The following is a 12,337-nucleotide window of genomic DNA, read 5'->3' as shown; positions in this document are numbered from 1 at the left end:
GACCGATCGGGTCGAGTTGAGGGTGGATACCGTAGGAGGTCTCTGCACTTGCAAGACTTGGCTTTGAAGTAAGAGCTCTGGGTGTGAGCAAAGCACGTGACAAGGGTAAGATCGTCTTTTCTCTCTTTCTTGTTATTTATGTCATTTAGTTATATTAATTGTGAGCGGATCTTGGGGGTCGGGTTTTGTTCTGCGGTGAGTTAGACTTACCGAAACCCAACAAATTAAACATGTCTAAAATAATAATAATAAAATATGTCAACAAAATAAAATAAAACATTAAAATATTACACTGTCTCATAAAACATAGCAAATCATATTACAATCATAGTATGCATAAAATATAAACATAATCAACAGAAGTAAATACTAGAGTTCTATAGCTAAATTCATACACAACATAACCAAATACATCATCAATTATTTATTTCAAAAAAGTTAGAAAATCAGCAACTTCAAGATGAGTTGCATCGCCAGAATTAAAGTCACCTTCGCCATGTTCAAGTACAAGATTTGTCTCAACCTTCTTTCCTTTCTTTAGTGATTCTTGATAAAACTGAACAAGGTGTTTTGGTGTTCGACACACACGAGACCAATGGCCTTTTACTCCATAACAAAAACAAATGTATATTAGGCTCATGTTTTTCTTTCTCAACTTTATTATTTTTGCGTTCCCATTTCCGGTGGAAATGTGAGCTCTTAGAGTAACCTCCACGACCTCTACCATAGCCACATCCCCGACGACGGCCACGCCATTGACCGCGACCTTGACCTCGACCACTGCTACTGAATGGTCTCTATTTTTTTTTTATTCTTTTTCACATTCACTTCAGGGAATGGAGTAGAACCAGTAGGACGGGACTCATGATTTTTCATCAACAACTCATTATTTTGCTCAGCCACAAGCGAACATGATATCAATTCAGAATATTTTTTAAAACCTTTCTCTCGATATTGAGTCTGTAGGACAATATTATTTGCATGGAAAGTGGAGTATGTTTTTTTTAACATATCTGCATCAGTAATCTTCTCCCCACATAATTTCAATTGAGAAGTTATTCTGAACATGGCTAAGTTATATTCACTAACATATTTAAAATCCTGTAATCTCAAATTTAACCAATCATAACGAGCTTTAGGAAGTATAACAGCTTTTTAGGAAATACTTCCTCCATTTTTAAATACTTGCTCCATTTCTCCATGTACGGAGTTTTAGGAGAAATTGGAGATAATAATAAAACATGAAAGGAGTGGGAAGGTGGAAGAATAATAAATTGTAAAAAAAAAACAAAAGTAGTGGAGAGAATTGAAGAGAAAGAAAATGAAATTAATAAAAAATAATTTATGGTGGGTCCACTAGGTGAGAGAAATTAATTAAATATTGTAAAAAAATTTCAATTAAGGAAATAGAGCAAGTATTTAAAAACGACCGAAAATATAAAGTGGAGCAAGTATTTAAAAACGGAGGGAGTATAATACTTCCTCCATTTCTTTTTAGTTGACACGTTTCTTTAGTCACGTTTGTCAATATACTTATTCAATCATTAATATCTTTAATTATCGATAAGATTATGAAAAGTTCATATTTTGTAAGTATATAACGTGACGAATCTAACAAGATCTCACATGACTATATTTTTCATTACGTATAAAGCACAAAACACGGTCAAAGGGAGATGTGTGAATAGTGCTAAAGTCAAAACGTGTCAACTAAAAAAACGGAGGTAGTAGTATTCTGTACTATATAACAGAGAGGGGATGAATGAATAGAGGAAGGGAGAGAATTTAGAATATTATAAAACTGTATCATCATTAATCATCCAATGATGTAATATATATATACTCGTATATATATATATATATATATATATATATATATATATATATATATATATATATATATGGGCAAATTTAACTACTTTAAAATAACTATGTAGTATGTATTATTGTACTGTACAGCATTTATTATACATTCGGATTTTCAAGAAAGTTTGGATTGGCTCAGTCCGAACCTTTAATTGGCCACCTATAGAAATCAAGCCCAGCCCATATTATACATGTCACTAATTCACATTCACTATATCATTTATCAGTATCACCATTTTTTTTTTTTTTTTTGACAAACAGTATCACCATTTTTTAAGAAAGAAAAAAAGTGTGATGAGTAGACAGGCGCAGTGAGAGAGGCGCACACGGCGACGACGAGAAAATGACGGTGGCGCTGCTGCGTTGCGCAGTTTCTCCTCCCACTTTTCAGGTCAGCTTCTCAAAACACCTCCAACTCTACTTTGTTTAATTTTTACTTTATGTGTTTGGTTAATTTGCTCTTTAATGCTAATTGCTGCTTCTATTGTCAATTCTTAGAATTATTGAAAGAATAGAACAAACGTAGAAATAGTGGGTATTGGTTGAAATTAAGAAATTATCATAATATAGTTGAACTGTTTGCTTGATTATAATTCTAAATTTGTTGGAAAATTTTGTGCAATTGGGAGTTTACCGTGTTTCAGTTTTTGGTTATTAAGGATTGGTAAAGTCTCTTGAGATTGACATCCTTATTTAGCTTTTACATGTAATGTTAAGAATTTTATGGGATAATGTTGTTTTTTTTCCTTAGAAATGAGCGTTTAATGCGGTCAAAGTTTACTTTTATTAGGAGATTAGAAGCACCTCTATCTTGTTCTCGTGCAGGTGTACCAAGAGGTGGTTTTTTTTGTTCATTTTATCCATTTTGTTTAAATGAGCAAACTGATAAAATGAACCTAAACACTCATGGGTACACACGGCTCTTGGTGTACTCGTGAACAACTGAGAATATGTAGGAAAATAGCATGTACTAAATCTTACTAATTTTTACACCAGGTAACCTTACTTTAGGTGAAGAGACCATAGCTACGTATGGAGAGTGGACTGTTACTTATGTAACTAAAGGCTACTTTAGTCTAGATTTATGTGTTGCTGGACCTGATTATTTAAGGGGGTGTTTGGTATTAACATCGTAAATGAAACGGAAAGGATTCAAATAAGTAGGGGAAAGGGTAATGATAAACGTTACCTTTACTATTCGTTTGGTATCTTTGTGGAATGGAAACAAATTGAGTAGATTGTGATTGAGTAAGGAAATGTATTTTGTTTCCACTAGTTTGTCAAGGGTACTAAATTGGGGGATTTTGTTACCCCCCGAAAGAGTATTTGTTACTTTTAACCCACACCAAACAATTAGAAATGAAAACACTTATTTGAATCCGTTTCCTACATCTAAAATTACTATACCAAATGCCTCCTAAAGGATTTCAAAGAACTATTTATTAACTTGCAAATGTCTTTTGGTGGTGGTCAATTTAATTCTACAAATCATTTCCTAATTTAACCCAACAACAATAGTCTTCGAACAATCTAGTTAAAGGGTAATTAGCTTATACAAAAGGAAATAAATGATCAATGAATTTACCTATCATTTTGGGAGTCAACAACCAGGGGATTTAGAATTGATGGTCTTGAAGTTGAAGATATTGAAGTAGACTGAAATTGTGTTGTGGTTGTTAACATCCAAATTGAATATTTAGGATACTAAAGATTTGTTCTTTAGTAATGTGCTTCTTGATTTGTTTGATCTTTGATCTTAACAAGCTTCACTTGTTTGTTACCACTTAAGGGTCCTAAATCAGAATTATGGCTTCACTCACCTTAATTCACAATTTTATGGGGGCTTTAGGTTATCTAATTCACTATGCTGACCAAAGATGTAAATTGCTTGCAAGTTTTTGCTCTTCAGTGTAACAGCAACTTGAAACTCGTATATGTACTGGGTGATGAATAGGCAGCGCTGACTTGAGCTTATGAGCATCTGACAGGTACACGTAAGATTAGCAGATGCCCGCCTGATCCTGGCCCTCTTTAAGCTAGGAGCCTAGGACCCTGGTGGAAACCAGGCAACAAGATCATGTTGTGGCCAACACAAATATTTCTCTGTGTAGTGACTTAGCTCTGACCATGCAAGGTTAATTTGCAAGCTAGGATCTGGATCAAAAGCAAATGATGGTCATTATGTCACCAACATTTATCATACCTATGATTAGCACTAAAAATGCAGGAATCTCAAGTAGCTATGCCTGCATAACAAAGATGAATTGGTAATGTAGATGATTATAGGAATCCTAATGTGCTCGTTTCATGGAGATATGTAGTGTAGAAACTTTTTCTTATCAAACCACCGGTAGCTTAATGATATCAATTGGCTAGCTGATTAAGTGTTCAAAATAACCCTTTACTAAAAATCCACATTAAAACCACCCATTACTCTAAGCTTGTATCCACAAAACACCTTCATTTAGGAAGGGATTTAGTAAATGTACCTTAACACTATGTTTATTCAATGGCATATCAAAGATAATACAATGCATTAAATTTTTGTAAAAAATTAATTCATTTATATATATTCAAATATTTTAATTGTCTAATGCTACCGCTAGTTAGAAATCCTGGATCCGCTACTCTTCTTCTTCTTCTTCTTCTTCTTTTGCTTGAACACCTTAATCTCATAAGTGGGGTGAGCTACATGGACCAACATGAGGACTTCCTAGAAGGCCACCCATCTTAGTACTACTCTCAATCATTGTGGCTCATGTCAAGCGATGTGACAAAGTTTTACAATAGCTGTCACTCGCCTATTGTAACCCTCCTCTTGGATCCACCACTACTTATAATTATTCATACTTGTATTAATCATGTTGATTTTGAAGATTGGCAAGTGAAAATTGGAAACTACTTCTTCTAGTTTCCATATTTTTGCCTACAATAGACAAAAAAATGATAATGAACAAGCCCTTACAATTGAGTTTCAGAGGGGGGCTTTGAGTTAGGGGTGAGCAAAAAATCAGGGTACCCTGAATCGGAACCAGAACCTGTTAGGAACCGCAGGTTCCGGAACCGGAACCTGTACAAGAGGTTCCGGTTTCGGGTAGCAAATTGGAGAACCTGTTGTAACAGGTTCCGGATCAGGTTCTCAATTTTTTGGAACCGGAACCTGTAGGGTACCCTGTACCTGATAAAAATATCACTTAATTTTTAATTATACACTAATTTGTACTCAATTTTTAAATAATATATATCAAAATTACAATTAAAAAAATATATATATTAAATTTGTAAGACAACTACTATTAGTTTGTCTTATTTGCAAGTTGTAAACATTATAAATTAGTGACTAACCAGTTTTTTATTAAAAAAATCTGCAAAAAGTTAGTGAGTATCTTTTAATACAGGGTACCCTGAATCGGAACCGGAACCTGTAGGTTCCGGTTCCGGTTCCCAATTTCTAGGAACCTGTTCAACAGGTTCCGGTTCCGGTTCCCATTTTGAGGAACCTGTTGCAACAGGTTCCGGTTTCGGTTCCTGGAATTTTTACAGGGTACCCTGTTATGCTCACCCCTACTTTGAGTCTCTCTTCCAATTTCACTTTGAAAATGTTTCACAGTTCAATATATTATGTAACCAAAGCTAAATGGCTTATCAAAGATCCTGCAATATTATTCATTGGATCATAGGTCATAGCAATGAAAGATATGGCTGTTTGAGGTTTTGTTATGTCTCAGTGAGAGGAGGGGAGGAAGATACGATAATTGTGAATCTTACACAAGTAGCTTGGAAGAACGAATTCTTCTCTTCTGCTAACATCAAAATCTCAATGCCTTGAACTTTCAAAACAACTTATCTCTGATGAGATTGTATGGTCTATATGTGAGTAGTGTGACACCATTGTTCTTTAGCCTTGGTTACTACCTGTGTCTTAAATTGTGGCACCTTCATTTCCCCCTATTTTCCACAGCGTCTAGTAGTGGCTTTAATTTCTACTTCGTATTTTTCTTGTGAAAAGTTCATCTTTTTAGTAGAAAAAACGTAAAATGAATCAGGTAATTATTATATATATTAAACCGACTCCTATATACTCTGTATTATATATATACAATTTCCATTCTCACATTTTTAAGTCTAAGACAAGTTCTTGAAAGATCTACTTTTCTGCTATCTTTCTATTTTTTTCTCTGCTTTATATGGGTTTTCTCTATTGAGTGAATTTTCATTGCATGTTGCATACTCTGACAGGTAAAATTATTTAGTGCGTCTCCATTTCAACCTCAAACATTTAAATTGACTCGTAATTCCCATTGGAAGAATATCTCTTACAATTATTCAACAAAAAAAGTTGTTGCACAATTTGAGTTACCGGACAAGTCAAAGATGCAAATGAAAGTTGTCAAGGAGCAATTATGGAAATCTCTGCCTGATTCAGTAAAGGAATTTCCATGGAAGAAAGCTGAACACCAAGTACTGCATCGGTTGCTGTTTCTTGGCCTGCAAGCATTTAAATGGTCTTTCATGGCTTGGTTTTCCTTGAGCTTTGTGTCAGATGTTGTAGTTACTATATCTAGGAATCAGGAATTAGTGATGCCTTTGGGTCTTTTTGCTGGTTGCTTGCTGTCTGATTTCATGAAAGAAACACTTGAAATGTTTCAACAGCGAGAGGTACTGCACATATGCATTCGTCTTAAATCACTCATTTTTTTGATTCGTTAATGGCAATATCATACATTATTTGATGTTCTTTTGTGCAGATGAAAGGAATAAACTTAAAATTTCTGGGGATCACTTGTGCATTTGTAGTTGTAAAGTTAATCTCTACAAATTTTGCTAGTAGGCCCTGGATATTCTTTTTACATGTAGCAAATGGTGGCTTGATGCAGATTTTGTGGCTACGGAAAGCATTTCGGGAAGAAAATGTAAAAGCTCAATGATAGATAATACATGGAGACCGAATATACCTTGTAATGGAGAGAGCTATATGAACATAAGCTTGATATTGTGTATTTCTATTAGTTCCTAAAGGCTTTTCTTCATTTTGTTTTGCCATTGTTAAGTGTCTAAGCTTTCCTTTCTTCCAGTGTATTGGGTTTATATATACTCATATTTCTTTTTCATGTCTATCAATCTATCCCTCCATGGCTCCTAATCACTCTCTCTTGTACATAGTTTTCCATTGGGTATATTAGTACTGATTGATAGAATCAATTCGTTTTCCAGGATTTCCCAGAATAAGAAAAACTTTACAGGTAAGGGTGTGGTGCTTCAAATAGGGATGCAATTGACTTAATTCTTTTTGTGAAATATTTACAAATACTCAAATAAGTTAAGTTATGAAAAAGCTCATTTTTTTTAAGTTAATGAACAAATTTGCTCTAAATATTTAATCTACTTAAGTAAAATGAGTTGAACTAGAGCCGGCAGCTATTATTCAACTTTCATCTTTCTTTTATACTTGTATAAATCTTTCTACCATATCAATAACATTAGTGTTTTAAATTTATGGACTTGTTAATTTTGTGAACAACTTGATTGAAAAAGTGATTATCAAACTAAAAAATGTGATTTATCAAAGACATTTTTCTTATGTCAAATTTGATTTCTTTGTTTTAAACAAAACATTTACTTATGTTTGGATTGTTTATGTTATTCAACTAATGTTACCGGGGTATGGGTTAACACATTCAGCGTTACATGTAGAGATGAACGCCTGTTTTAAAGGTCTGAAATGGGGAACATGTAGATTGTTGCAGCCCGTTACCATATTTTCCGACTCCATAAATTTTGTTCACATGTTGAGATATGAACGTGACACATATATCACTCTCAAGTGCATGGTAAATTAGATTTAATAGATTAGCAAGTCCTTTACATGTGTGGTATCCACAAGGTTGATACGAATAAAGCAGATAGGGTGCATGCCCTCGCTACTATGGTATATTATAGCTTAACGTCTTTCAATAATGTTTTCTAGTTTTCGTTTGATTACACACATCAAAATTTTTAGAAGTGTTTTATTATTGATATTCATATGTTGACACACACATCGCCCATAATATATGGGGAAAGAAAATGATATGCTAGAGTGTTAGAGACTCCCATATGGGGGCTCACTAGACACTAGTCACTCAATGAAGACTTCTCAGTAAGTCAGCCATTTGGTTAGCTCATAATCTTAATTCGAAAACAATAACTGATTCCACCATTGAATCTGGAAAATAGACATCCTTCCTAAACCTAAATTTTTCTATGGCAAATATTCCACTAACATACTTCCTCCGTTCTTTATTACTTGACCCGCTTTGACTTTTACACTATTCACCACCCTTCCTTTGACCGTCTTTTGTGAATAATATGTAAGGAAAAGTACATTCATGTATGATCTTTTTGGATTCGTCTTAATAAGTACTATCATAATATATAACTTTTATAATTTTTACTTATGGAGAATTTAAGTTATTAATCGTTAAAGTTTTACATTGACAAGCGTGATAAAAGAAACAGGTCAAGTAAAAAAAAACAGAGGAAGTATTTGGTTTTCAAAGTTCCCTTCACAAAAGGAAGATCATTTCGTTAAATATTTACCTCCTTTGCAACCATCAAAATGAAATAGTTACTCTTTCCTCAACTACATAGAACCAAAGAATTCTAAAATAGTAGAATGTCCCATTAGATTATAAAATTAAAAAAAAAAAAAAAAAAATTAGATTGCACAATCACTCATTTTGTATTTAATTGAAACATTGCTACACCTAATAAAGCACCACAAAAAATGTAAATTGAATCTCAACACCAATACATTTGTTGCAAAAGCTACTTTTCTTCATAAAAGAGTAACAAAAAATTCAACAAACATTCAAATTAAAGGTGATAATTTATTAGATTAGTCATCAACTTAATAGAGGCATTAGAACAGTCCCTTGACAGATCGAACATATTAATAAAGACATGCGTTCTTACCTTGCCCAAATTCATACTTAAGAGTACATCACATTTATTGAGAGTCAAACTACACAACAAAGTAAATCACCAACGTAAGGTATTTGTAATTGATTATATGGATTTGAAGTAATTTTTAATAATTCTTGTTTGTCATGAGGACGACATTCTAATGCTATGCATATTCACTCAAGTAAGGGAATTGTTTTGCCTTTAAAGTTGAGGTTCTTGCAATAGAGTATGAGCTTGCGAGAAGAATGGGCATTAAGAAGCTGCAAATCCACTTAGATGATCAGGTTGTTGTCCAAATTCTCAACGACTTGGAAGGGTATAGTGTGGAGTGCATTCATAATATTTCGCGTTGTCGAAGCTAAATTGAGAAACAAGATTGGGTAGGAAAAGTGAAACATATCTATAGAGAAATAAACCAAGCAATAGATTGACTAACTAATCAAGGAGTTTATTATAACAACAAATTTGAATTGATACCTTTAAGACGTGTTTTAGCATGATATTAGAGTAGCCTCGCCGCCTTGGCCACCTTGCCACATTTTGTGGCCATAATTTTATTTTTCAGTTTTTCATTGATGCTTCTTTTATTATCAAGTAGGGGCGTGTTAGCTGGAGAAGTATCTGGTCACAAAATCACATACTAGTACTTAGGAAGTCCTAGCTTGCCTAATCGGCTAATCCCCAATAGGCCAAAACTGAACCACTTCAAGAATGGCATAAACCCTATCTAAACCCCATCAATGGCAATTCCTATTCTTTCACCAATTCCCTCTTACCTCTTCCTCTCTCCCAAATCAATCTCACGTTTTCCTACAATTTTCCCATCAATTTCAACCTCAACCCAAATTAGAGCTTCTACCAACTCCAACAATGGCGTCCAAGAACCCCCAAAACGCCGCGGTCGACCAAAGGGCAGCAAAAAATCCACCACTCTCTCTCCTCAGAAAACACACAAAAAATCAAATGGGTCCTCTCAAAATACCGAAATTGGAAATGGGTCGACCTTAATTTCGGACGAGGTGGAGAATTTCGATGATGGGATGGATTTCCCTTACTTAGACCCGCCATTGATATGCTGCTTTGGAGCAGTTCAAAAGGAATTTCTACCAAGTGTGAGAGTTTCAGAGCATCAAATGGACCCTGATATATACTCAGGGTGGAAAATGATGCAGTGGAATCCGCCTGAATTCGGGCGGGCGCCCGGTGGACCGGTGTCGAATGTGGCGATTTCGCACGTTCGATTGGGCGGCAGGGCAGCGGTTATTGGTAAGGTTGGGGATGATGATTTTGGGCTAGAGTTGGTTTACATGATGAATAAAGAAAATGTGCAAACAAGAGCTGTAAAATTTGATTCAAATGTGAAAACTGCTTGTTCTTTTATGAAAATTAAGTTTAGTGATGATGGGAAAATGATGGTGGAGACAGTGAAAGAGGCTGCTGAGGATTCTTTGGCCGCCTCGGAATTGAATTTAGCTGTTCTGAAAGAGGTAATTCTATTATAATTAGAGCTAAGTTTGCTTCGTACTTTTATGCAATGTTTACTTTGCTTAGTGTATAAATTATAATCATGTTGATAGTTTATCTATTGTTTGAATAGATGAAAATGAAGTATTACAAACTGAAATGAGCTTATTCAAACTGCTGATTATGGATCAATAGCATTAGTCCTAGCTAGTGTGAGGGCATCGTCAATTCCTGAATCCTGAACACTAATGTAACCTTTATCAAATGAGCGTTATTGTTTATATACCATTCTTGGTTGGAGTATTTACTTATGTGAGAATCAGTTCGGATAATACTATGTATTATTTATAAATTTACCGTGATTGCTTTGTACAAACATAATAATCATCCTTATGAAAGTAATTTTTATGATGCAAGATGTGTTCTTATTTTGATTAAAGGTATGATAGATCATGTAAACTTTTGACAGGAAAGTGAAGAGGTTATAATTTAAACAAAGGATTGCTGGAAGAACTAATCACAAAACTTATGTAATCAATTGCCATGGTTTATATTCTGTGTAACAGTCAATGATGTGAAGGAAATACTATATTTTCTGCTTATAAATATTTTGTTAGTCTTGTCTCTTTTGTGAACTTAAAATGAATGAAGGTATGACTCAATGGAGGAGTATTAGATGTTGATAGTTGATGTCACTGTATCAATTTGGATTATGCTGATTCTTGCTATATGATCTATGAACAGGCTATAATCTTCCACTTCAATTCAGAAGTCTTAACATCACCTTCTATGCACTCCACCCTCTTCAGTGCTATTAACATATCCAAAAAGTTTGGAGGCCTTGTGTTTTTTGATCTGAATCTTCCATTACCCTTGTGGAGGTCACGTGATGAGACAAGAGAAGTCATCAAGCAAGCTTGGGAGGAAGCCAATATCATTGAGGTTAGTAGGCAAGAGCTGGAGTTTCTTTTAGATGAAGACCATTATGAGAGGAGGAAAAATTACCGACCTCAGTACTATGCTGAAAATTACGAACAGAGTAAAGACAGGAGGGATTACTACCACTACACACGTGAAGAAATATCTCCATTGTGGCATGACGGACTTAAGCTTCTTTTTGTCACGGATGGTACACTTCGAATTCATTACTATGCCCCGTCTTTTGATGGTGTTGTGGTCGGGACAGAAGATGTGTTAATAACCCCATTTACATGCGATAGAACTGGTTCTGGTGATGCAATTGTGGCTGGGATAATGAGGAAACTGACTAGTAACCCTGAGATGTATGAAGATCAGGATGTTTTGGAGAGGCAGCTTCGCTTTGCTATTGCTGCTGGCATTATATCACAATGGACAATTGGGGCAGTGAGGGGTTTTCCAACTGAAAGTGCCACTCAAAATCTTAAAGAGCAAGTTTATGTTCCTTCGATGTGGTAGAGATAAAACTGTCTTTCAAAAGCTGGTTCCATGAAGTTGACTCTGAAGGCAAATGTGTCTTCCAAAGGAGAAACAAAACAGAGGATCCTTCACGCACAAGACCCGTGAACTGGGAGAATTGATTATAGCTTATAATGTAAAAGCATGTTTAGACACAGAATGTAGATATAGATTAGTGCTAGAGTCAATTTCCGCGATTGGGAAAGCTATGATTGTTGTCCGTTCTTCCCAATCTCACTATTCTTCTTGTTATATCTAGTTCAATTTATTGTTGTGATTTACTGTAAGAAGCTGAGGAATCCCAATTTTTGGTTAAAGAAGTACTCATCTATTCCATAGGGGAAGTTATGAATAATGAATAGATTAGTGTGTGATACAAACTATTTGAGAAACTAGGAAAAGGAATGCGGCATAGATTTGCAAATTTGGTATGCATTTTACACTTGTAACAGCGGCACTTTGATAGTCGTACATTGCTGAAATATTTTCCAAGTTTGGCCTTTTAAGTAGAGATATCACGATTTACTTGGCTTTTCAAGTCGGAAACCAAGGTCTTGAAGTTTGCTGTCATAAATAGATGTCATAAGGCGTAGTCTCGTGGTTCGTACACAAAGGCGAGCACTTA

General features: G+C 34.8%; 2 protein-coding genes across 2 annotated transcripts; both read left to right on the top strand.

Moving 5' to 3' along the window:
• Positions 1-2,122: 2,122 nt before the first annotated feature.
• On the top strand, positions 2,123-6,977 carry LOC145590842 (uncharacterized). Its single transcript, XM_081647231.1, has 3 exons — positions 2,123-2,257; positions 6,106-6,525; positions 6,615-6,977. Exons 1-3 carry the CDS (start codon positions 2,210-2,212, stop codon positions 6,792-6,794), a joined length of 648 nt encoding a protein of 215 aa, XP_081503357.1. The 5' UTR covers positions 2,123-2,209; the 3' UTR covers positions 6,795-6,977.
• A 2,462-nt stretch (positions 6,978-9,439) lies between these two features.
• Positions 9,440-12,091, top strand: LOC145590841 (fructokinase-like 1, chloroplastic). The gene is made up of 2 exons (XM_081647230.1): positions 9,440-10,298; positions 11,020-12,091. Exons 1-2 carry the CDS (start codon positions 9,552-9,554, stop codon positions 11,710-11,712), a joined length of 1,440 nt encoding a protein of 479 aa, XP_081503356.1. The 5' UTR covers positions 9,440-9,551; the 3' UTR covers positions 11,713-12,091.
• Positions 12,092-12,337: the final 246 nt, after the last annotated feature.

Source organism: Chenopodium album, chromosome 18, assembly GCF_948465745.1.
Source record: "Chenopodium album chromosome 18, dcCheAlbu1.1, whole genome shotgun sequence".
Lineage (NCBI taxonomy): Eukaryota > Viridiplantae > Streptophyta > Magnoliopsida > Caryophyllales > Amaranthaceae > Chenopodium > Chenopodium album.
The sequence above is the reverse complement of the archived record's forward strand: the minus strand, read 5'-3'. Positions and strand labels throughout refer to the sequence as shown.

What these genes read in the sequence shown, in the direction of transcription:
- LOC145590842 (XM_081647231.1), top strand. Translation starts at nt 2,210, where the DNA reads ATGACGGTGGCGCTGCTGCGTTGCGCAGTTTCTCCTCCCACTTTTCAG. An exon ending in TTTCTCCTCCCACTTTTCAG is followed by an intron (nt 2,258 to 6,105) that starts GTCAGCTTCTCA and finishes ATACTCTGACAG; the next exon opens with GTAAAATTATTTAGTGCGTC. An exon ending in AAATGTTTCAACAGCGAGAG is followed by an intron (nt 6,526 to 6,614) that starts GTACTGCACATA and finishes TCTTTTGTGCAG; the next exon opens with ATGAAAGGAATAAACTTAAA.
- LOC145590841 (XM_081647230.1), top strand. Translation starts at nt 9,552, where the DNA reads ATGGCAATTCCTATTCTTTCACCAATTCCCTCTTACCTCTTCCTCTCT. An exon ending in ATTTAGCTGTTCTGAAAGAG is followed by an intron (nt 10,299 to 11,019) that starts GTAATTCTATTA and finishes ATCTATGAACAG; the next exon opens with GCTATAATCTTCCACTTCAA.